We start from the raw sequence: 26,567 nt of genomic DNA, 5'->3' as shown, positions 1-26,567 counted from the left end.
AGTTCTGTCGCGAGCTGCTTTGAGTTCTTGCAGTGTTGGTCAGTGTGTCCCAGTAATGGTTTTATTATATCTGATAGTGCTTTTGATCGGTTGTATGTGACTGATCCTATGCTGTCTACTATGGGGCGGAGAAGTGTATCTGGTTTGTATATTTTTAGTGTGCCGTAAATCTAGGTATTTGAACACCTACAATACACTGTCTGTAAGAAAAGAATCTGTTTTAAATCAGATATCAAGTAGACAGGATGAACTTAATACAACAACTACAATTTAAGAGTGTTTTGGTGTTCTTTTAATAATTGGATTGGATTGGATTGGATTTGCCTTTATTAGTCTCACAGTGGAGAAATTTACATTTCACAGCAGCAAAGTGATGAAATAATGATAATAATAATAATAATAATAATAATAATAATAATAATAATAATAATAATAATAATAATAATAATAATAATAATAATAATAATAATAATAAATCATCATCATCATCATCATCATCATCATCATCATCATCATATAATTATAATCATAATCATAATCATTCATTCACAGTTTATGGTCACCAGATTTTTTTTAAATACGCACATTCAAGAACATGACATTGTTCAGAGAGAAGGATTTAAATAATTTTATAGGTGAGACATATACTTCAAGTTACCCTGGAACCCCTGTTTCTTACAAGACTATTATATAATCCATGCATCTATTTTCCAGACCGCTTTATCCTCATTGGGGTCGCGGGAGATGGTGGAGTCTATTCCAGTCGTCTTCGGGCACGAGGCAGGGGGCACTGTGAATTGGTTGCCAGTCAATCACAGATCACACAGAGACAAATAACCATCCGCACTCACAGTCACAATTTGGTTCAATCGGCCTGTCATGCATGTTTTTGGAACATTGTTGTTGTGGAAGGAAACCGCAGGACCCGGAGAAAACCCACGCCGGCCCGGGGAGAACATGCAAACTTCGCACAGGGAGGCCGTAGTAAGATTCAAACTCCCAACCTCTGCACTGTGAAGCCACTCGACTACCGTGCCACCGCCTATTCTGTAATGATGGTGAATTTTAATTTTACTGAATAATACATGCCTCAAATGTGTCTCACCACACTTATTGGTTTAAGAATAAGAATGAGAAAACATTTAAAACTGCCAAAATGGGAACATTTACCATCTCCCGCAACAAAATTGAAAAGGAGAGGTATATAGAAAAAAAAAATCAACATTGATAAATATGTGTGATCAAAATCATCGGCATAAATGTCTTTATTATTATTATTATTATTATTATTATTATTATTATTATTATTATTATTATTATTATTATTATTTGAATGTTTACAATGCCGGGTCTTTATTCCGAAACACGATTTGAAAAGGTTGGTTCGATTAGCTTTTGTAGCCGTGTTTGCCGAACTTCTCACATCGGTACACTTCATCCAGAAAAAAATGAATGTTAGTAACAACTTCAAAATGGTTATGCCCGTGGTTTGAAATTTAGTTTCAACAAATAAACCCGAGAGACGACAAATTCTTTGGTCGGTGTCGGTCGGACATCAACAACAAATTGTGATGGAGGGCGACGCTGTGACAATGATCAAGCGCACTTAGTTGACTCGTTTTCCTTGTGTGCTTTCAGCGCGCCGCGGTCGAGTTTAGTGTTGAAACAACTGCCACCGTAGCGTTTGTTTGAGATTTAGGTTTCTCGCCTACACCGAGATTTGTAACAATTTACACCGATGAGGAGCGAAAGGTAACGTCCGACCGTCTTCATACAAGCCACATTTTCTGCGATTAAAAATAATTATTAAAAAATTGAAAACAATAGCAACAATTCTAGCGGCAATGTTAAACCGGAGAAGCAGCTGGTTGCTCTGTTAGCTGTAGCATGTTAGCTGTAGCATGTTGAACGGAAACATATTTGTTATGGATTAACAAGATTAAATGGGTAGTGTCGCAGGCCATCGCAGTTACTTATGAGTTATTTGGATATAATTGTGACGTTGTCGGATTCAAGCAACGTGTATTTGCTACTCTTAGGTACATTTCACTCGGCCAGCCCTCTTCGTTGTAAGAATGTTTGGAATTGCAAGTAAAGTATACGTGTGATTGTGGTTAGCGTGCCCGTGGTTTGCCATTTGTTTGAACCAGGCACGCGTTTGGATTATGAATTAACTAGCTAGACTTGAATTAAGACGATTAGAGTAATGGAATGAGATTGCCGACATCGTCTGTTCATCAGGCACGCGAGCCATTATATGCGTCCCTTGAAATCTCTCTGGGGGCGTCCGTGTTTTGGAAAGCGATTGTGTAACAGTACATCGTGTTCGTGTTGTCATTTTCGTTGCTGTCCCTTGGAGTGGAGTCAGTTGGTCAAGATGAGAGTCGAAGCAGCCGTGAAGTTTTTTTGTTGATGAAAATGTTGTACACTGCTTAGCGTGGATTTTGGCTTAATGACCTTTGATAACATAGTACACGAAGATTCCTTATTGATGCTCTACTCGATGTATTGTTTCTTTATCCCGTTTCAAAACAATTCTTTCAGGTGACGCTGTGTATGGAATGGCAACCTCACAGAGATACACTGCATCGAAACTTGATGGTAGGGTGGTTACTTTATATATCGCGTTTCACTCCCGTGTGAAAAATTCACCTCGGCCCTGTAATGCAATGCTTCTCAAACGTACCTATCACGGAAGAAAAATACTTGTTTACTCCATGCACCAACATAATGGTTATTGTTACAGTGGTTTAAACAACCAAATTGTTCTCAAAAAGAGGCAAAGAATGTATTCAATATTGTTGTAAACCACTGTCAACAAACAAGCTACTTGCATAAGGATTCAACTAAAATGTATTTCACATAAACATTGACACAGACCCATCTCCCTTGACAATGTCATGGCCAAAATGCGGAAAACAGTCCACAACGAGTCCATATGAAGGACAACAAAAACAGCACATTGATTACTACTTTGTAACCATTTGGAATAATGCTTAGATGTTGTAATGATTTTGTCCTCTTTCCTAAATATGCATACAGCGAGGTTTGCTGACATGGCTTGGCAAACGCCCACCTTGTCCGAGAAATTTCAAAATCGCTTGGGCCGTCGACCCGAAACATCGGACAGTGGGGACACTGGTCTTGGCACATCAGCGTCTGACAGCACAGAAGGTAACTTTTGCTTCTTGTGTCCTATGCAGATGTTTGTATTGCAATTCTACCCCATTTCACCGTGAGGTCAAACCACTTCCTGGCATTACCTTCCCTTCTGCTAGTTGCAGACACAATTATGTATTTGTAAATTGATTTATGATGGAAGGTAAAATGAGATTAATAATGTGTTATAGGATTTCGCTTTGTTGGCTCCCAGGACAATTATACAGTTAATTCCTATTTATGGCTGCATTTATAATCCAATGGTTCAAGTCATGCAATTCCAATGTTTCCTTTTTTCATCATCCCTTCAGAAATGGGTCATAGCAGCTCAAGTAGGGGGAAAAAACCCGCCTTGAGTGTGCATGCATGTCTCGCCGAACAGACATTTAGTTCAACGCTATTTACATTGAACAGGACTACACTTGGCCCCACAGATTCACCATTCAGCACACACACATTTGCTTATCTAACTTTTTTTTCCAAATTAAAACAAATCTTTTCCTTTCGGCTTTTCCCTTCAAAGGGTCACCACAGCGAATCAATGTCCTCCATCTTCAGAGGTTTGATTCGCATGTTTGTTTTGGCCAGGCTTTTACGTCAGATGCTCTTCCTGACACGACCCTCTGTATTCCAAATCAAAACAAATATTTTCCATTATTTCAATACTTTTTTAAACAGGGGCTTCAGTTTCCTCCTTCATTTTCTCTTCTATGGAAAATGCGTATTGGATATTCTTCAGCATTTTTGAATGATTTTGTGGGCGGGGAATCCATTTTTGAATTCATTATTATACTAATTATTTCAAATCAAATAATCTGACCATTTTGAAGAAACCAAACACATTTTTTCCTGGACACCGTTTATTAACTCATTATTGTGGTGCTATTGTATTTGAAAATGGTGTAGCAATGAGAAAAAAAATCAACAATTAAGGGATATCCCTTTAAGGATTGAAACAGAGTTATTGGTTTGGTCAAGTAAAAGCAGATGTTTGCAAATATAATGTGTCTGGTTTCATGGAAGACAACAGAAATCAAAGAATAATTATAGGTGATAGGCTTTAATTACATTATTTGGATAATTTTAAATTAAACGGTGGCTCTAAGTGATTATTTGAGCACCCATGCAGTTCAGTTGACAGAGACCCCCAATGGCCAGAAATGCACATTCAAATTCACATCATGAGCGGCAGGGAATAACTCCAAACACAAATAAGATATACACACGCACGCACACCATCAACCTACTGTTGAAAAAGCCACTATCTTTTTCTGCATTCCTTCAAAAATAGACTTCCCCCCCCAACAGGAAGCCAACAATAAAATAGCCAATATCCTGACAATTAAGCAGATTTTATTACAGTTCCTATGTAATCCTACAGGGGCACTTATGTGTTTTTCAGCTGCCCAGCAAAATTACATTATAATATACTCATAATTAGATGACTTATATTAAAAGGTATATATGAACTTTTTAAAAACTATTTTCTTATTAAGACCCTCGGACCATTTTCATCCGTGGTTCAACCTTTTTACTGATTAGTATCCTCATTTTTCAACAAATCCTCTGTTCGGATGAGGTAGAGAGCCTCCATTCACACAGTTTGCGTTCGTTTTTTAACCGTTCTTTCTCAGTCTCTCATTCTCTCTCTCTTAGTCGCCCTACACACATCACACACCTTCCTCAGTTTTTCACCCAGCACAGCAACACTCATTCAAAAGGTTTATGGCAGGTATTTGCTGCAGATTGAACTATATACTTTCCCTATTGAACTTAACCTCCATTTTTGTTTTCATATTCTTGTCAATCTTCAAAGTACTTGATACAACCCATTCAAAAGTCCCGATCCTTAATTTATCAGAACCGCTAGATCACTTCGAAAGTACAGTAAAGTCTCGTTATATCGATATTCAAGGGAGTCCGAAAAAATATCGATATAACCGGGACTATCGATATGTCCGACCCTATTTGCATGTAATTTTCTCCGTGCGTGCATAGAAATAGTATCGATATAACCGGGACTATCGATATATCCGATATCGATGTAACAAGACTTTACTGTACTTGCAATAATTTCAGCAAAAGTACTCTAACCTCGATCTCAAAAAAGGGTTCGAAACCTCAATTCTCCTTCAAAAGTACTTGAAAAAAATAAATCCTAAAGTACAGTAAAGTCTCGTTATATCGATATCGGTTATATCGATAGTACCGCTTATTACGATACTATTTTCATTTCCCTTGCACATTTCTAGTCTTTTTATGTATAATTAGTACCGTTTAGTACGATACCCGGTTATTACGATAATCCGGTTATTACGGTGCTCCTTTTCATCCCCCGCCGGCCATTTTTGTTGTTTATATCGATATATCCGTCGTGCCATTGGTCAACTTGGTCACGTGTCTTGTTACGTGAGCCGCCATCGGTCGCGCCATTGGTCGACTTGGTCACATGAGCCGCCATCGGTCGCGCTATTGGTCGACTTGGCCGTGTGACTGTGTCACGTGACACGCCATCGGTCGCGCCATTGGTCGACTTGGTCAGGTGACTTGGTTACGTGCCCAGCACCCGTGTAGCAGAGCCATTTTCATTTTCAGACGCTAGCTCGTGTGTAGCAGACGAGATTGAAGTGTTTGTGTTAAAAGGTAAAAATGGGAAGCAGAAGAAGATTGATGACTTTTTTAAATTGTATACATAATACAGTAAGATGTAAGCGTTGCGGTTTCCCTGTTGTGTTATGTACATGCCCACTGTACTGTATATGAATGCAATCGTTTTTTGCAACAATGTTTCTTGTTTTGTCTGCTGAAGCGCGATGATTTTGAAAATTATTAACATTCCATACTGTGTATTAAAGGACAGCCGATGTCACTTTTTATTCAAATGCAAATAAAAATGACTTCACGCCAAGACGTCTTGCATTGCTTGTGAATCCAAACAATGGCTTCAGATTCAGATAATATGCTTTCTTGTTACACATCCAGTTATGAATATGTTTCAAATACACTGTAGTTCTGAAGATTAAAGCATACATGTTTACAATGATTAAAGAATTATATGTGCCATTTTGAGGCAACATTGGGGGAACATCTCTCACCCCAAAAAAAAGGGAGCTAATGGCCAGCTCCGTTTCTTATATGGCGCTTGGCTGCCCTCTTTTGGCGGCTTTTGTTTAATGCAGTTCGGCGCAGGATCGGATATATCGATAGTCCCGGTTATATCGATATTTTTTCGGACTCCCTTGAATATCGATATAACGAGACTTTACTGTACTTGATCCTTAATTTAGCAAAAGCACTTAATCCTCTTCACAAAAGTACCTGGTCCCGATCGTCGACCAGTGTACTTGAATCGTTACTGGGTGTTTATTTGTTTTTGCAAAAACGCCTGATCCTTTGTACTCTTTGTTAGGAATTATTGTTTCTATGATTCTTTGACAGAACAAAACAACCTTTCTAAAACAATAACTATTGCACTTTCCACTGTTCATACAGCCACAATTATTTTTTTTAGAATATCAATTCAAGACATAAATCTTACCTTGATTTCAGCCAACAGACAGAAGATCAATTTGGAGGATAATTCTCCACTTACCTTGTCAAATCTGTTGGGCACCCGATATTCTGTCTGTTGACCAAAACCTCAGTAGCATATCAAGTCGGGGTCACCATTTGTTGGAAGCGAATGGCCTGCTTTCCTCCGCATGTTCGTTAATATCGTATGATGAGGATTTTGGTTATCGAAATAAAGGCTGGAGTCAATGAACAGTATACCTTCGAAGGGTTTATTTGCAGAATATTCCGGACACTGATGATTTACAGACAATTTCTGCGTGATCACAAGTGTGTCCACACTATGGACACGCAAAATATTCATTTCATCAGAAGGGCGGTATCAAGACTGTGGCGCGACATTAAGGCGGCATTCTCCCAAAACATTTCTTATATTTATCAGTCTGTTTCCAGAAAGTCTCCTGCAAGCAGTGTATCAATGTTAACAGATGGCTCCAAGAATGCACTTGGTTCACTCTGCGTATCAGAAGGTTATACACTATACAGGCTAGACTAAATATGGCAGAAGACACACATCATGACATTATTTTCATGGCATACTATTGAGAAAAGCAAAATTGCATGGAAGAGGCTTTTATAAACAAAATATAATCAGAATTTATCCATCAAATGTTCATAGTTTCTTGTTCTGTAGCCACAAAGGGACATAAGCCAGTGTCTTATTGTGCCGGTCCCGAGCTCAATAAATACAGAGGGTTGTGTCAGGAAGGGCAGTCGACGTAAAAGCTTGGCCAAAACAAACATGGGAATCAAACCTCTGAAGATGAAGGACACTATTCGCTCTGGCGATCCCTTGAAGGGAAAAGCCGAAAGGAAAAGAATCCTTCAATAATTAAAATATTTGCAGATTAATCTAGTCATCGATTCATTGTCTGTCAAACCATTAATTCTGACACTTCTGCCCAGGATTCATTACGATAGCTGCTCTTTAGGTAGAGGTGAATTGTGAGTCAGTCCAAGTAAAGTAAACAGTGTTTAATATTATACCATTTGTTTATGTCTGTGTTTTTGCTGCCTAATATCACTTTTGTTCTGTACAATTTGTTTCAGATATTCAGTAAATTTAAGGCTTTGATTAGTTCGAACTAACATCAACAGTATAAATAAGCACTCTTTACACAATTTATTCTCGAACAAAAAGCCCAATGACCAAAATCACAAGTGTGTCCTTATTTTTATTTATTTTTTCATAACTCTTTTGGCATCTCTGTCTGTGTTGCAACCTGCTCATGACACCCGGATACTCAAAGCTCGGTTGTCACTTCCCTCTGTGAACATCCTGTGTGAAGCCTTGCAATGGGCTGGTCTCATGATTTCAGAATGTAAACAGCATGACGATGAGGACTGTTTCAATATCAGTTCTAATTATACCAGGCAAAGTATCAGTTGATTCATGGCTCAAGCACCTGTTTTGGATTTTGCTATGCGTTACAAAACAAAGTTCCCAACGTTGAACATTTGGAAATTTTATTCTGAATTTTTGGGAAGGTCAAATTAAGTAAAGTTCACCATTGTGGGCTATAATTCATCGTAGCTTCATCCAGGCAAAACCTTTTTTTGTGGTGTGTTCCAGTCAGTTGTAATCAATTAGTCTGACTGATTTCATGAACTCTGTGTTCTCCTAAAGTCAGCCTCTTTAACGCAAGCATCATAACACATCTGGATTCACAGTTAAAGTGATGCATGTTTGAAGAAAGGGGTAATGCAGCACCTCATTAAATTCTTCCTAGTACGTAATTGAAACATGTCAGCACAGGTTTGCCTGAGCTTCAAGTGTGTCTCTGAACACGTCCGTTGTCAGGACCAGTGTTGGTTATGTTCCTTTCAAAAAATGTAATAGTTTTGATTTACAAATTTCTTCTTCCAAAAGTAATTAACTCAGTTACTGGATGTCCTTGAGAGTTTCGTAAGGCGCTTAGAAATAAAATGTATTATTATTATTATTATTATTATTATTATTATTATTATTGCAAAAGTAATTGGTTACTCTTCACAGCAATTATTATTTTTTTAACTCCTTTGTTGCCAGAGGCGAAGTTACTGCTAGCTAGCCTGCACACGGCTCATAAGCTTCCACACTTGCTATCTGCAATCTACTTCTCGCGAAGTATGTCGATGCTAACGTTAACATGGGGCTTGTTAAAATGTCACTGACATTCGACTGTTTCATCGATGGTATTGTTTCATTGCAAATTAGGATCAGAACATTTTCTCTCCTCTAATGCTCCAGTGCATTCAGGCTGAAGTGCACAAGTTGGGCTCATTTAAAAGGGTGTTTACCTGTTTCAACATGACGGCCACTATCATCCAGTCAACATGGCGCTTTCGGCCATTCTAGGTCAGTGTCATCCAATCAAAATCGCGCTTTCCGCCAACTGCAGCCCCAACGGGAAATGAACGACGAAAAAAACGACAATATGTATTATAGTATGTAATATTTATCGGCGAGCCATATGCAATCCTCAAAAGAGCCATATATGGCTCGCGAGCCATAGGTTCCCGACCCCTGATGTAGAGTGTCATTCCCGAATTTGTTTGCGTTTTGTTTTTTCTTGTTTGGGTGTCAATAAAATGCTGGCAATGGCCTCCGGCATTTTTTTTCCTTTCCACAAGGGAGCAGTAATTCCCTTTTTTCCATGTTAGCGCTTTATTCCAGCTTCAGCTGTGTTTAAAGCACTATATAAAATCAATATTTATGAATTGCATTGTATTTTGGACAGCCACCCCATTTCCAGCTCAGATAACCCCAGACCCATATAACTTGGGAATTAACTCTTGTTTTCTGATGAAAGAAGAGAGTCTAATGTTTCTTACGCTGCATTGAATGTTTATGTAGTGCTAAAAGTCAATATTCTGTGGGTCCTGGAATTCGAGTGACACTGATAAAACCCTAACACAGGAGTGGACACACTTTTGCATGTCTGGCAGTGTATGAGTTAATGTTCCATTAATAGTATAAAATAGATTGTTCATAGTTCTATGATTAATAAAAACTACATTTGAACACCCGACATTTCTTTGAACTCAACAAATTGCAACTTGCCACACGCATATAAATAATAACGGGTAATATTAAAAAAAAAATGGAAATAAGTAAAATTCACTCAATGCATTTAAATGTAAAACTAAGAGTGACAAGTATTTCTCCACTGTGAGATTAATAGGTTCATCTAATCTATTAAAAATAATAGGAAATAAGAAGACATCTAGCCATAGTTGTTTCACAACTATTTACATTTACTACTCAATTGTAGTCCGGCCAAATGGCCGCTTATGTTCCCATGTATCGAGGTGTGCTATCGCTATTAACTCTGACTGACATTTTCTGGTGCTAGCATGAGGACGGAAATGCGCACATGAGGTGTCATGCTGATTAAACTCGTGTGGGTGCACTGCAGCGCACGAATGTGTTGAGCAAGATTCTAAACATGTGCACCTTCCACTTTATGAAACCATCGATGAGAAGGTTTCTTCAGCCGTCATCTGTACAAATGTGAAGGTTTCGGACGTTTCACATCCTATCCAAGAGGCTTCGTCAGCGAAGCCTGGTTATGAAACCATATCTGCGGAGCATGCAGTAAACTATGAGTTTCCTAGCCATGTTGCTAACCTGTTATGATGTGGATGGCAATGAGCTTGGAAACCATTGCCTAAAAATCCTCTGAATTGGGAGTTATGGGTTTAGCCAAAAACAGGTTTACAGTGACAAGTAACTGTAATTATATAATTCTCAAAAGATGGAATGTGTGCTGAGCAAACATTTCAGAGTAGTTTAGACTTGTCTTTCACGAATAAGGAAACCCGAGAGGAGGCTTGTTTCGCACACGCTGAAAGTTCAGCAGCTTGTTTTTTTCCACTCATTTGTTGTGATTGTTAATATTCTCCATTTGACTGAATGTGTGATTAGAACAAAAAAACATTAAGTTTCAACTGTGAATGTGCCTATGTGATGTGTTGGTGTGGAAGGGTGGAGTAAAGGTGCTTAAATAAGCATCACCCACAGATCACTCTGTAACTTGAGAGGTGGGCTATAAATACCCCTAACCTTTCCTGTGTTTGCCTAGTTCGATGTGTTTGCTCAGTGTTGGGCACACGCTGCTTGAGGACAATACTCCATTGGGCACCGGGCCTCCCCTCTGCACCGCTGTTAGCTTGACTTCTTCGGATGATTCGCTGTTGCTGAGAAATGCAAGGCTCAGATATTTTTGGGGATTTAAAGGGTCCTGCCGCTCAGCTTGGCTCAGGGATACCATGCAACTAATGCACTTGTTGCTTTGGAATGACTGTCGGTTTTCGAGACGTGAACAGGTCTATGAGGTCTGTTGAACTGTTCTCGAGCATTATTTTCTTTGGGGAATGTGAAGACATTTTTGAGGAAGGGTTCATGGTGTCGTCTGTGTAAACTCTCAGTCGTACAGGAGTGGTCCATCGGTGAAAAGGTTTCTTCAGCCGTCATCTGTACTTCTTTGAAGGTGTCGGACGTTTCGCTTCTTATCCAATATGCTTCGTCAGCGAACTAAAGTCTTACTGGTAGTATAGGCCCTATATATATCCCTACTGTCCAGACATGGCGGTGCCGGACTCTGCTATGATAGGTCCCTGCTCTCAGGTTGGGGGGAGCAGAGGACTAATCCCTGCGGCTGCACTGATAGCTTCTGTTGTCCTGACTGACGACTGGCCTGATTGCCCAATTGGCCCTGGTATCACCTCATCAGCATGACTAATCCTATGTTGCCTAAACAGTCTATTGTACGAACGATCCAAATTGAACCTCAGCCCACCATTACAGTTAAGGGAAGGATTTAGCTGTTTTGTGAAAATCGCTTTTTTTACTCCCCTTTCAAACCATCTATGTTCTTTCGCTAAGATTTTAACCTCATTGTCGTCAAATGAGTGGTTGCTAGCTTTTAGGTGCATATGTACTGCCGATTGAGGCCCACTAGTATTATCCCTGCAGCGTTGTTAGTCTTTTTTTGAGAATTTGTTTAGTCTCCCCAATGTATTGCTATTTACAATTTTCATTCTTACAATGTATTGAATAAACTACATTACTTTGTTTTTCATTTGGCAGCCTATCTTTTGGATGCACTAATTTTTGCCTTAAAGTGTTTGTCGGTTTGAAATAAGTGGGAATTTTGTGTTGCAAAGGACTCTAGTTTTTCAGTAACTCTGCAATGTAAGGTACTGCTACTCCTCTCCTTTTTGTACCTTCAGAATTTTTGGTTTCATTCCCTATTCTTTCCTGTTGACATTTGTTAAAAGACCAGTGAGGGTACCCACAGTTTGCGAGTGCTCTCCTGATATGTTTTGACTCCTTTTCTCTACTTTCGACACTTGTTAGTATTTGTTTATCCCTATGCTGCAGGGTTCTTATAACTCCTAGTTTGTGTTGTAGAGGGTGGTTAGAATCGAAAAGTAAGTATTGGTCAGTGTGCGTAGCCTTCCTAAAGACTTCTGTTTTTAGCGCCCTGTCCTCTTTTATAATTACTTTACAATCCAAAAAGGCTAGTTGGTTCTCTTTGATGTCCTCGCAAGTAAATTTAATGTTGATGTCTACCGAGTTGAGGTGAGCTGTGAAGGATTGAGTTTCTTGTTTTTTTTAATTATCACGAAAGTATCATCCACATATCTAAACCAGTGTCTAGGTTTTGTCCCCGGGAAGGATGTGAGGGCCTGTTTCTCCCTCTCTTCCATGTACAGATGAGCCACTATGGGTGAAACTGGTGAGCCCATAGCACAACCATGAATTTGTTTGTAAAATTTCTCCCTAAATTGAAAACACGTCGTATTGAGGCAGATTTTCAATAATTGACAGATGTGGTCCGGTTTAAGTTTGGTTCTTTCATGCAGAGAAGCATCCGCTAGCAGTCTCGTCCTCACCACTGAGACTGCTGCTGGGGTTGGAACAGATGTAAAGATAGAAGTCACATCGTAAAATGCCAATGTTTCATCAGGTTCCAATATGCGGTCTTTGATACTCTCGACAAACCCTGTGGTGTTCTGTACGTGATATTCTGTGTTACCAACCAACGGAGCTAAGATAGTTTTTAAATATTTGACTACTTTGTATGTACAGGAGTCAAGAGGAGTGTGTAAATTCAGTTTATAATCGCTTTCTGACTGTTTGTTTTTTATCTCTAAGTTAAGTCTCCTAATCATAGAAATAGATAGGTTTAGAAGTGCCCAAAGGAGGCAATAGCATTGCGCCCCGCGGTCACCAGGTTGTGACGTCACTGATGACGTCACGAGTTGTAGCCTCTGACTCAGTTCCGTACGATATGAATAATTTTTGCTCGTTTTTCGTCGATTTTCTTCCGGTATTCGACGAAATTCTAATACTTTGTGGCTAAATATGTTTTAGAAGACAACTACTTCACTCTCACGTCGTCTTTCGGCGCGATGTGAAGTCGGACAAGTCCAAAAACCTCAACTTTCAAGATCAGATATGCTTTGGATTATAATTTTTTTATAATCCAAAATGCAATTGCAATTAAATACACCACTATTGATGTATATTTATTCAGAGTCTAAAAATGTTATGAATAATAGAAATGACAGCTCTTTAAGATTGAAAATTCAAATACATAGTATAATTATCTTTTGAGTGTGATTGTAACCAATCTTCAAACGTGAAAAAAATAACATTCATAAAGAATGATCATACTTAATTGGTGATCGGAATTGGACTAAATCAGAAATTGTAGAGGATTAGGTAACACTGTGTATAGTGTATATATGTGTGAAATCTACGACGGATCAAAAAGATCAAGAAGTAATTATTAGTATGTTGTATGAGCAGAGTCGGCTAACCTGGGGCGCGTTTCACTAAACTTTGCTATTTAGCAATATTGCTAAGCGTTAACAATATTGCTAAATGATGTTTAGTGAGACACGTTTTTAGCGTTAACAATGAATTTAGCAATATATTAACAATATTGCTAAGTTAGCAATGTTTAGTGAAACGCACACCCCTGCAGTTCAAATTTAGTGTCGAATTAGTTATATGCTTGAGGAGGCAGAGCCAATTCAATTTCATACTAATGAAGAACAGCTAGAACGTACTTATACACGGTCGAAGATCGAAAACAGGATGAAAATTAGTCGCTAAAACATCGCAAAACGAATTATTTTTTTTTCTTTTTATAGAAACTTCATTTTCACTCACTTGAAGAACGAAATTCCTTTGTTTTTCAGCTTGCAGTTGAAGCATCCGTAAGCGAAACATTGCGGCCCCCAACTGTTGTTCCTTTTTACAGCGGCTGAACTGCGGCCCCCGAAAGAATATTGTGCGTCCCACCTTGATATGAAAGATTAAAGTTAGTGCGGCCCGCATGATTGATATGAATGAAACTTTTGTGTGGAGCTGTAAAAGGCTCTGAAGGGTGGCACATCGGTCAGGCTGTCCAGTGCTTCGCTCACACATTCATTCATTCCTCCAGTCAGCTGGGCGGAGGAGAAGCCGCGAAGCCGCCAACTCCACTCAGCTCCTAAATCCTCCACTGCTCTCAGCTCAGAAATGAAGAAGGCACTGTGATTTATGATCCAGCCTGTGCCGTGTCAGTAGCCATGTCCATCCTGGCCGATCGCGCTCAGAGAGCTGCTGTGTGTTTGTTCTTACTTATTATAGGCATGTCGCGAGTGAAACTGAAACTTAACAGTCAGTGCGTTTACCCGGCACTTGAGAAATTCGGATAACTGTCGTTATCCGATACGATTAGAGAGAAAGAACTGTGTTAGCTAACCTGATCTTTCTGCCCCGTATACGCCTTTTTAATAATCTGATGTTTTATAACATCATAGATTGAAAGTGCGCATGCACCACAGCTCAGCGAACTGAAAGTTTAAGTTTAACTCGAGACTCACACGGAGTGGAATCACATATTACAGACCCCCAAATATGTCTTTTTCAAAGCCTGCGGTGAAGAGAAAGGTCGGTGATGAGCACAGACAATTTCAGGAAAAGTGGGGAGTGCAATATTTCTTTGTTGAGCACAGGGGCACCCCGACGTGTCTTATCTGTACTGAAAAAGTCGCGGCGCTCAAGGAATAAAATTTGAAACGTCATTATACAACTCGACATGCTGAGGAGTTTGAAAAATACCAGGGAGTTGAGAGAGCCAACCAGGTTGCCGATCTTAAAACACGTCTACTGTGGTAACAAGATTACTTCAAGAAACCAACCAAAGAGAATTTAGCAGCAGTCGAAGCTAGCTAGGTCGTCAGTGAGATGATTGCTAAAGCGGGAAAGCCATTCACTGACGGTGAATTTGTCAAAAAGTGCATATTACAGGCTGCAGAAATTGTCGGTCCAGAAAAGAAAGGCCAGTTTAACAACATCAGCCTTTCTCGCGACACCGTGGTAGAGCGCATTTCTGATCTATCAAATGACATTTATGATCAACTGTGTGAGAAAGCAAAATGTTTCAGTGTATATTCAGTGGCTCTTGATGGGACGACAGACATCACAGACACTGCCCAGCTAGCAATATATGTCCGATTGTCTGTGGTGTTGATGACAATTTTGAAGGAATGGAGGAGTTGCTCACAGTAATTCCAATGCACGGCCAGACCACCGCTAAGGACATTTAAACAACTGTGTGATGCTTTTGAGAATGCCGGTTTGTCATGGAAGAACTTTGTTGGAGTAACAACCGATGGTTCCCCATCAATGACAGGGAGGAAGAATGGACTGGTAGCACTTGTTCAAAAAAAAACTGGGAGACGTGGGTGTGGAGGAGCCCATAGTACTGCACTGCATTATACATATATACAGATATACAGAAGGTTCTGTGCTTTTTTAGATGAAATTGAGTCAGAATATGGGTATGTGCTTTACTTCACTGAGGTACGTCGGATCACCAGGGGAAACATATTGAAGAGATTTTTTGAGTTGAGAGAAAAAATAAAAGAATTCATGGAGAAAGACGTAGTGGTTGTTCCTGTGCTATGTGAACCCAAATGGCTCATCGACTTAGCTTTTCTTGTTGATATCACACATGAGCTTAATGTACTGAACAGGAAGCTACAAGGCCAGGGGCAACTTGTCAGTGCTGCCTATGACAACGTGAAAGCATTCTGCACAAAACTTGGAGCTACAGATTTGCAGACTTCAAGACGCACAAAGCCACATTTCAAATTTTTGTGGACCTGGCGCTGCCAGGTCTCTAGCAGCAAGAAGTAGGGAAGAGAAGCCACGTTTAGGACAGTTCATGTTCAATATTTTATTTATGTTAAGAAAGTTAATGGTTAAAGAACTGTGAATACAGACATTTGAAACTTTATTAAAATAATTAGTTTTCCTGTGTTTTTTTCAGTCGTCTGGATCTGCCTTATGTTCATTATAATTGTTATTTATTTATGACTGGTTAATTTATTTTTTATTCATTTTTCCATTTATTCATTTAATTCATTTTTTGTGTGTTAAAAATAAAGATTTTGAGAACATTGGAATGTTTTATCTGTGCTTTTCTTGTGGAAATCCTGATGCGGCCCAGCCTCACCCACCCTCTGCCTCCAGCGAAATTGAGTTTGCAACCCCTGACATAGATGGTTTGAAAGGGGAGTAAAACAAGCGCTTTTCATAAAACAGCTAAATCCTTCACTAAACCGATATGGTGGTGTGAGGTTCAATTTGGATCGTTCGTACAACAGCCTGCTTCGGCAACATAAGATTAGTAATGCTGATGAGGTGATACCAGAGCAAAGAGGGCAATCAGGCCAGTCGTTAGTCAGGACAATAGGAGCAATCAGTGGAGCCCCAGAGAGTAGTACTGTGCTCCCCCCAACCTGAGAGCAGGGACCTATCCCTACTGTCCATGTCTAGACAGTAGGGATAGATATAGGGCCGAAACTACCAGTAAGACTTTAGTTCGCTGAAGAAGCATCTGGATAAGAAGCGAAACGTGCGACACCTTCAAAGAAGTACAGATGACAGCTGAAGAAACCTTTTCATCGGTTCATGATGTCATTTGGGTGTGTACATGAATAATCAAAGACCTTACTTGATTCTTGCAAAACTGGGATTGTGTCAATTGTAAACCCAATTGGTGCTGAATACAGGCTTATTTCACATTGATGAAACAGAGTTTATATTTTGACGATAATCCAATGCTGAATATTGGCGTTTTCCTCCATGTTGTATTTTTGTTAGAAAGTGTTGATTATTCAACGACAAACTAGGTCACCCACAGACACTGACTGCAGTGTCTAAAATAGCCTGCAGTGCTCTCAGTATTCTGCACTGATCGTTTTCTGTGCATGTGTATATGGAACAGTGAGATGATGTCTTGCTAATTTTACTTATTAATTGCCTTGCAGATTTCTGCAGCTCCGGGAGCAGCCCCTCTTTCCATCCCATTCGCAGTCAGATTCCAATACCAACAGCACATGTCATGCCATCCACGGCCGAAGTCCTGGCCTCTGAGCCCCAGGCAAGCGTCCAGGAAGAGTCCAGGTCTTCCTCTACCTCCAGAACATCAAGTGGCTCCACGTCCAAATCGTCCTGCCTTTCCAAATCAGCATCTTCACCCAACTTGGATGCTCAGCCCACAATGGGAAGTGAGACCATTGGGCCAAAGCTGGACTGCCTGAGCCGCTATCGAAGCTTGGTCAATGGGCTGGACCACTCGCTTTTCCCCACAGATCAAACACGGATGGATGAGGGCCAGAGGTTTGACACGCCTGCCGTGGAACCTACCTTGAACCAGTCAACCTTATTGGGGGGCTTACAGACTGCAAGGATTAGAGACAACTCAGACTTTGTATCTGAGGTTTACAGAGGAAGCGCAGATCAAAACTATAAAGTTCTCCCGGAGGCCAGGCCTGGAGTTAACCTTGCCGGAGTGTCTATTGCCAACGATGCCTCCAATACCAGGTCCAGCCAGCCTTCTGGTGTTTATGCGAATGCACTTAGCCTGCAGACACAGGCCCTGTTGAGGGATCATGCAGGCACCAAAGCTTACGATCCAATGCGCCAGGACCGTTGTGGCGAAATACTTGGCTGGTCGCAACAGCAGCAGCATAAACCCTCGATGGACAGCCTACGCATGCAAGTAGAACAAATGCAGGTATGTTTTTGTTTCAAGATTAGATGGTCCGTTTAGAAATACAAAGCCTCATACTTGTTCAAACAAAAGTTATTGTGGTTTCTATGAAATGACTGAATGATAATGAATCATCACAGTTGTCCAATTCAACACCCTTGTTTTTGGAACATGAAATGGGGATGGACACAGATCGTTATTGGAAACATAATGTGGAGCTGGGGGCATACAGACACATTGGCCTATTTAAAGGAGAACCGATGTCACTTTTTTGTTTTTTAACTGACATCAGAAAAACGTTTTATAGCATCTAAAATACCCAAAACACGCAGTATCATATTCTTATTCAAATGCAAAACACCAATAAAAATGACTTAAAGTGTCCAAAATCTGCAAAAAAATTGAGCTGCGAATTGGGCATTTTCAGAAAGTCCCGCCCCCAGTTCGTGACGTCACGCCAAGGCGTCTTGCATTGCTGGAGAATCAAAACAATGGCTTCAGATTCGGAGAATATGCTTTCTTGTTATACATCCAGTTATGAATATGATTCAAATAGTTCTGAAGAGGAAAGCATACATGTTTGCAATCGATTAAATAATTTATTTCGTGCCATTTTGAGGCAACATTGGGGGGAAATGTCTCACACAAAAAAAGAGGCACACAATGGCGACCTCCTGTGGCCACCTCTGTTTCCACAGGCTGATAAGTTCCTTATATGGAGCTTGGACGCCCTCTTCTGGCAGCTTTTGGGTGCAACACGAGGTTGTCAGACCAAACAAGTACAGAAAAATACATTGACGTGATGGAAGGACTGCTACAATGTGTCTTTTTTTCCGGTCAGGGGCGTTCCTTTAGTGACGTCACGTACGTACGTACTCGTCACCAACTCAAAAACAAGACTTCCTGAATATTCAGCGCAATTCTTAAAACGTAAAATATAGCTATATGCTGTGGAATCTTATTAAAATACGCTCAGTAGAAGTCATTTGAAGCCATTTTACAAATTATGGACACAACTTGTCCGGAGACGTCGGTTGTCCTTTAAAAGTATGATATCAGACATGTTCAACGCACGAGGATTAGCGCGCTGATTGATGAAATATTTTTTTCGCTTGGATCTCCAGAATGTTAACTCATTCACTGCTAGATGATGTGCAAAAATGTGTCCACTTGAGTGCCAGGGTTTTTGTCATTTTTACTCAAATTGCAGGACCCACAGAATATTGAGTTTTAGGTCTACCGAAATATTCAATTCAGTGTAAGAAACCTTAGACTCTCTTCTTTCATCAGAAAAAAATAGTTAATTGCTAAGTCACATGGGTCTCGACTAGAGTTACAGTATCTGATGGGGGTGAAATGGGGGCGGCTGTACAAAATACAATACAATACAATACATTCGTATTAATTCATATAGCACTTTAACAACAGCTGAAGCTGTAAGAAATCACTAATATGGACAAAAGCCAAATGTGGAAGGGAAAAACATTGCCAGTGGTTTGACCAGCGCTTTATCGACACCCCATGCAAGAAAAAAAACGAAACTCAAACAAAGTCGAGAATGGCTCTCCACGTCACACTTTTCAATTCCCGAATAAATTTGGGAATGGCAGCGAATGAGTGAAGTTCATATGATGTAATAATGTTATTTTTTTTAGGGGAAAAACCTGGCACAAATTGCACATGGATCTGTCGTGTTTCCTTTTGTTTTATTCTTAAAATGTATTCTTCTGTAAATCTTAAGTAATCAAATCGTTTTCAAACACTTGTCAATTTTTTGATGAAGTGTTGAAAGCAAAAATGTGTTTGCTCAATCTTCTGGCTGGAGACCAATTTCTACGAGTGCCATATATTATATGGTGTCAATCTGTTTGTCCCGTTTGTGTTTCTGTCCAGTTGAGCGCTGGGGTGGGCCAGTACCCGTCCTTGTACCCGACAGCCATACACCCCGAGTTTGGCAAGTGGGACGCTCTGGTGAAAGCCAGTGAAGGTCTGCTGAAGGAGAAGGAGCTTATAATAGAGAGGCAAGTGTTTCCACTCCTTTTACTCTTGAGTGTTTATTTAACCTTACCACCACATTGCCGCTTTTTAACTAAAAGGATCCTGTAAGACATCTATTTACTCCTCTTTATTTCGTCAGCTCTGTCAAAATGTGTAAAAGTGAGACGTTTGTGAAAGTTCAAATGTTATGTTTCCCAGATTATAGCAAATGCATTTTGTAATGTTACAATCTTTGTACAGACAAAGACAGCACATGACTCAGTTGGAGCAGCGTCTGAGAGAAAGTGAGTTGCAGGTCCACGGAGCCTTCTTGGGCCGAGGGGCCCCCTTCGGTGATATCTGCTTGCTTCGACTGCAGGTGAGTAACTCTTGCAAAACCTCACCGCAAGCCACCGTAGTGCCATTCTTGTTTTCAAATGCTTCGCTTCCGGGCCTCAAGGTGACTCACATGACAATATTGCAGGAAGCTCAGAGGGAGAACGCGTTCCTGAGGGCACAATTTGCTGAGCGCACAGACTGCGCTGCCATGGACAAGGCGGAGGCTGAGCGCAGGCTGGGTGCAGTGGAGACTGAGACACGCCGACTGACTGACAACCTAAAGGAGACTTGCGAGAAACATTCAGAGGAGATGAAGAAACAGGAAGACAGGGTGGGTGTTCACTGCTTTTGCCTTCTTGTTGTGTGTTTCGCAAGATAGACAACCACTAAAGTTCATGAAAACAAAAGGAACATGCATCAGTTCATACTATCGTATTTTCCGGTGTATAAGGCGCACCCAGAATCCTTGATTTTCTTCAAAAGATGACCCTGCGCCTTCTACCCAAGTGCACCTTATATGTGAACTAATATTGAGTCACAACAGTTTTCACAACTACTGTCAGCAGCCACCGACTCCATTTCCCCCTGTAGAAGAAGTGGTGCAGCCTCTACTGTAGCGCCTTATAATGTGGTGTGCCTTATATTTGGAAAACATTGATATATATTTATAGATTATACAGTGAGACCTCAGTTTACGAACACCTTACCTTACGAACTTTTCGGTTTACGAACGTCAAATTTATGAAAATTAAACCTTGAAATACGCACTACTTTTCGCAATACACACCCACCACGGCTGGCGGAGTGATCTTCGGATCTGGCGGAGTGATCTTGGGATCTTCGGCGGAAGCACACGACTGAACAGCGCTCCAGCCGGCGCACCTTTCCACACCTCTCTCTGAATTCACACGTCGATCGCCTCCGAGGAGCTTTTTGCAGATAATTTTACTATTAGGAAATGAATGCAAGATGATCCCCTAATAATCACCGTCGAGGAGAAGAAGGAGATGATTGAGAAACACGAACGAGGTGTGCGTTTGTGGCGTCACATGTGCACACCGCGGCTGTCATGTGAATCTCAGCCTGACACATCTCTCACGCTGTGTGTCACTTCCCTGAGAGTAACTTTCAACGACCATTCTACAAATAAAGAGCCCGGTACCGTTCACCATTGCTACCATCCTTCACCTAAAAGCTTTACACAAAGGCGTTATTTAGTCGATGCTTTCACGTGACTAATGACACCGAAATTGTCACGTGCGAGTTGACAGCTGGGGCGGGGCTGCCGCTTGCGACCTCCACCAGCCGAAGAAGACATTTCAATTTCATTTCATTTCAACGAGTCGCTGTCACCTCACCAGTGACATGATTACGACACTTGTGCTGGCAAGTCCAACAGTTTGCTTTGCCGAGGTGATTGTTAGCAGCGATGGTGTAAGTTTGGTGCTTTCTGGGATCGCGAATGTGCTGGACGGATCGCCCCGCCCGCCTTCTTTTGTCGCGTTTTATCCCGCGTCCGTGGAATCATCGGACCCGCGCCTTTTGTTGTAATAAAATCTCTGCCAGCACCTACGGGATTCGAAGTGGATGCAGATGACATCGAGAAGCTTGTTGCTCACCATAATGAGGTCCTCAACACAGAGGATTTGATTTGCCTTCAAGAGGACAAGCAGAAGCAGGTGATGGGTTTATTTTGTGGCAAATTACCCCAACACAGGCCATCCAGGAGTTGATGTGCAGGCTTTTATTGAACAGTTCCATCCAGAAAAGGCTATGAGAATCATCAATATGATGAATGATAATGTGATGCCTCAGTTTCGTAAGATCTTACAAGTCAGAAAGCAACAGGTGTCAATTAAGAGCCATCAACGACCATCATAAATGTCAATAAAGTGACTTTATTATACAGTGCAGTGTATTTCTTTCATTACAATACAATAGCACATTTATTATACATAGAATAAGGTATGTTGTGTGTAGTTTTAAGGCCTATTTAGTTGAAAATTATATTTTATGGAGACCTGGGAACGGATTATTCTCATTTTAATGGTTTCCTATGGGAAACGTTTTTTGGGATACACACTTTTCGCCTTACGCACTCTGTCTGGGAACCAATTAAGTTCATAAGCCAAGGTCTCACTGTATTTGGAAAACTGTTTTCATTCATTGAAGGTGCGCCTTATAGTCCGGTTGCGCTTCATATACTGTATGGAAAAAGTTTGAAAATGCACCATTCATAGGGGGTGTGCCTTATATTCCGGTACACCTTATACACTGGATAATACGGTAACTTAAGTCAAGCACCAAAAATAATATTTCAATTGAAAACAGCGACTACACTCTGTCAAGTGGTTTTAAGATACAGTAAAGTCTCGTTATATCGATATTCAAGGGAGTCCGAAAAAATATCGATATAACCGGGACTATCGATATATCCGACCCTGTTTGCATGTAATTTTCTCCGTGCGTGCATAGAAATAGTATCGATATAACCGGGACTATCGATATATCCGATATCGATATAACGAGACTTTACTGTATTTAAAAAAATGATCTTGCCAATAAACCAGATTGCAATTGTCACTTGACATAATTGCAGTTCGATGAAATGTGACAAAGATTTTACACGAGCAACAGTGGCTCTCATGCTTTCTTCCCCCTGCATCTTTCTCTTCAACTTATTATTGTGGCCTGTTTTTGCAGATAAAGTGTCGAGACAAGCATATCAGCAACCTAAAGAAGAAGTGTCAGAAAGAGTCCGAGCTGAAACGCGAGAATCAGCAGCGCATCGAAATTCTGGAAAGCTATCTGGCTGACTTGCCAACCTTAGAGGACTACCAGACCCAGAACAAAGCAGTGAGCACCATTGAGATTTTAGCTGAAAGGAACATGCATTTGTTCTGATTTTTCATGGCTACGAAATACATTTGTGTCTTAGCTTCAGGAGGCCGAGCAGCGGGCAGCTGGGCTACAGGAGAAAGTAAAAGAGCTGGAGGCCTCTTTAGAGACGACACGCTCACAACTTGAACAAAAGGATGCACAGCTGGAGGAGCAGAAACGAAAGGAGAGAGATCTGCTGACCACCATTACTGAGTATGGGCCCACATAAAATAAAGTCGATCCAAAGTCGGATATCTCGATTGGAATAATTTTGCATTTTTCATCACACCGTACATATAAAAGAGAGTAACAGCGGTTCTATACGTCTTCCTTAGTATGCAGCAGCGAGTGCAACAGGGCCTTGAAGATGGAGCTCGGCTGCCTTGTCTGGACATTGACAAGCTCAGAGGAGACAACAACATTTTAAGAGAGGAGCAACAAAAACTCAAGAAGGTCTGCTGTGTTTTTATGTAATGACCAAAACTTCAATTGTATTTAAAATAACTTTAATTGATCATATAATCATATTTAATTTGAAGGCATATGACATTGTTATTGACACTTTTTTTAAATTTCATGGCAGGTTATTGACAAACAACATAGGTTGATGGAACATCTCGGTTCCCAGATTCAGGTAATTGTCTTGCCTGTAAATGACTTTCTTTAGTTACTGTTGTCTCTAAACTTCTTGTTTTTGTTTGCCTCTGCAGGCTTTGGAGGTGCAGAAATCTCAGGAAGACAACGCTTCACAAGCTCTGAGAGAGGATATGTTGGTCAAAGAGGAAAAGATGGCTGAGCTCCACATGGCCATGAAAGAGGTTCTCGATAGTTGCTTTCTGAACAATCTATTGGTTGCTTTGATTGCATAAAATGCTGATTCCAAACACTTTTTTTCCCCAGCTGTCGGCCCAAAACCAGGAACTGATGGATCAGAACCTTACTTTACAGGAGCAGATGAGTGAGTCTGAGCAGAAGAGCGCCAATGAGGCCTCTTCAACTCTGCAGCCGGCTGGGACCCACCTGACACAGAGGCTCCACAAGGAGCTTGCCTCTTGCCTCAGTGACCTACGCTCCCTGTGCAGCATTTTGACCCAAAGGGCTCAGGGACAAGACCCCAACCTTTCCCTGCTGCTTTGTCTCACATGTAAGCTTGAATTAAGTTTTTCTAGCTGTTTTGGGGGATGAGCATTTTCATATCCTATTTGTCTTTATCCCACCCGTAGCAATGGCGGAGCATGATGAAGATTGGTTAAGTCCAGACGTGCTGCACAAGAAGCTGCTGGAAGCGCAACAGCTTCGTCGTGATGTGGAGGAATTACGTAATCTAATACTGGACCGCTACGCACAAGACATGGGTGAAAACTGCATCACTCAATAGTTTGGCCCCGTTTCACCTCAGGAGCATCACTATCAGGCTGGACTTGGAATGGGGACAAAAGCAAGCCTAAATGATTTGGTTTTGTTTGACTGACTGTACTGTAATCCTGCAGCCTGCCTGTAGAACACTCTTCCTTTTCTACTGTTGTTCAGTAATCTCAGTCCAAGGGCTAACAGAAAATAATTTGCCTCTAATACTTGATTCCATTAAAAAGGCTTTTCATTTTTTTTAGTTTTAATGTGAAATACGATCATTTACCAGATAGTCTTAAACCTTTTTCATTTAAGTGGATGGAGATGTGTCTGTAAAAGTCCCAGAAATATAATTTATTGAGCTGTAGATTTCCCTCTTTGGGGAAAAAGTTTTTTGAAGCGGTTGACAATCAACTGGAATTATGTTTTTGTCATGGAGATGTTGCCACTATACTATATATATATATATATATATATATATATATATATTATTTAAAATGGTGACAAGTGAAACATCTGCTATGTTGTGAGCTAGAAGACTTTGTACCAAACCAGCATTTTAAACCATCGGGCCTTTGTCTGTTCAAACTACCAAAGGAAGTTGGTGGAGGCAGTCGTGCAAAGTTGGATTTTTTTTTCAGACCTCTGGTACTCCCTTTACAATGCTTCCGTCCACATCTGCTGTAGACTGGATTCTCACTGAACACCATTTAGTGCCTTTCTTTCGCATTTGAGGTTCTGCCTTTCTTTCATTTTAGACCAAGCTGACAGTGTGACATTTCTCCCCAAGTGTCAGTCTCTCGGATGATAGTCCATACATTCCCTGACTTTGAATGTAGCAGATGATGTAGGATGTTTGCTCTCTGCTAGACGTGTGCTGTTCAATATTGGTCCATATATATCTGTTTCCTTGTACATTTTCAGGTTGATGGTGACTTTCTTACGCATTAGCTAAATAATTGAGAAACAATATTGACCTTGAGTATTAATTTATTGTCTGGACAGAGTGTGAACACGATGTGGGCCTCCTAATATGTTGCTGTAATAATTCGCTTGACGTTAATGTCCAAAGGTTCCATGAAGTGTTAGTTGTCTTTCCATATTGTTACTGGACAGATTTGAGTGGATGTTAGTTAAGATTTATTAAAAGGGATATGTTTTCATTGAGTGTGACAAGCATCGGGCTGGCTGGATCACCTCAAAGTGAACTCAGCGCGTTTTTTTTATGGATTTTTACTGATTTGGAGAATGAAACGAGCCATTTCAAAAAGACTTTAAAGGGGCTGAAAAGCCTCTCATACGCATTTATGCAATAACTATCCAGGACACAAGCCATTTCATGGGACCTATTAACCTTAAGATGCACAAAATTGAGTTGGGCTTTGCATGCCTTAACGTCTTGTTTTTCAAAAGGGATAATCGTTTAGATGGTCATACCTTTTGTCCTTTATATTGCCCTATTTTAGAAATAAATATGTTCAATTTTGATCAGTGGTTGTATTAATATCTGTTTCTGTGTATAATCATGCTTTCTAATATTTTGTAGAGAATCAGTGGATTAGGTAGGTTTTTCTCCTTTCTACTTGCTTTGAACTGTGCTAAGATATATATTGTTTTTTTTTTCATATCATGTTTTTTTAATGTGTAAAATCTATTCGCACCGAACAAAGTATCTGCGTTAGCAATGAAGAGGAGACACAGCCTAACACTTTGGTCGAACGCACAGGAATGTGGGATACTTTTTAACCCTCATATTATGTAATAAAATAAATCACATTGATTATTTTGTGGGCCATTTTTATACGTATGTAAAAATCCACACAGTCAAATAATAGATGACATCAGCAACAGCTGTTCCTGACATTTTATAAATATACTTGAAAAAGGAGACAATATATTTTCTATCCCTTTGGAATATTTTAGAACTGTTTTGAAGCAAGGAAAAGGAAAGGATATCCAGTGCTTTAGTCAACACAAACATGGAAACTGGTAAAATTGATCCCTTAACATAATATGAGGGTTAAATGTGGATAATTAAGCAGTTCACGCTAACCTTAACAAAATTACGTCATCACATATTTGCGTAATTTTCTTTCAAACTATTAAGTCATGTATATAAAATTGATATGTGACGTAATTTACCAGTTGCGTAAAAAATAACCCAGTGAAAAATCAGTGGTGCGTGTGCACTACTGTTTCCGTTGGCTCGTATGTTGTTAATAGCAACAGACGACAAACATTAAATACAAG

General features: G+C 40.3%; 1 protein-coding gene across 2 annotated transcripts; it reads left to right on the top strand.

Annotated features, from left to right (window-relative positions):
• The first annotated feature begins 1,616 nt into the window (after positions 1-1,616).
• cep85 (centrosomal protein 85) lies at positions 1,617-25,805 on the top strand. 2 transcript variants are annotated; one of them, XM_088998864.1, is made up of 14 exons: positions 1,617-1,752; positions 2,545-2,601; positions 3,043-3,174; positions 17,047-17,795; positions 19,665-19,792; positions 20,010-20,127; positions 20,233-20,418; positions 22,791-22,943; positions 23,026-23,180; positions 23,303-23,420; positions 23,551-23,601; positions 23,678-23,785; positions 23,868-24,111; positions 24,191-25,805. In XM_088998864.1, the coding sequence occupies exons 2-14, from the start codon at positions 2,562-2,564 to the stop codon at positions 24,343-24,345; spliced, it is 2,337 nt and encodes a 778-aa protein (XP_088854990.1). In that variant the 5' UTR covers positions 1,617-1,752; positions 2,545-2,561; the 3' UTR covers positions 24,346-25,805. The 2 variants fall into 2 exon arrangements, with proteins under 2 accessions (XP_088854990.1, XP_088854991.1); XM_088998865.1 differs by lacking the exons at positions 1,617-1,752; positions 2,545-2,601; positions 3,043-3,174 and adding an exon at positions 10,814-11,046.
• The last annotated feature ends 762 nt before the right edge of the window (positions 25,806-26,567 follow it).

This window comes from Hippocampus bargibanti, linkage group LG06, assembly GCF_051943395.1.
Source record: "Hippocampus bargibanti isolate YZ-2025 linkage group LG06, ASM5194339v1, whole genome shotgun sequence".
NCBI lineage: Eukaryota > Metazoa > Chordata > Actinopteri > Syngnathiformes > Syngnathidae > Hippocampus > Hippocampus bargibanti.
This window is presented reverse-complemented; position numbering and strand designations above follow the sequence as displayed.

Bases quoted from the DNA above. Each gene is read 5' to 3' on its own strand.
- cep85 (XM_088998864.1), top strand. From the start codon at position 2,562: ATGGCAACCTCACAGAGATACACTGCATCGAAACTTGATG. The intron at 22,944-23,025 runs GTGAGCACCATT...TTTGTGTCTTAG, and splicing joins ACCAGACCCAGAACAAAGCA to CTTCAGGAGGCCGAGCAGCG. The intron at 23,602-23,677 runs GTAATTGTCTTG...TTGCCTCTGCAG, and splicing joins ATCTCGGTTCCCAGATTCAG to GCTTTGGAGGTGCAGAAATC.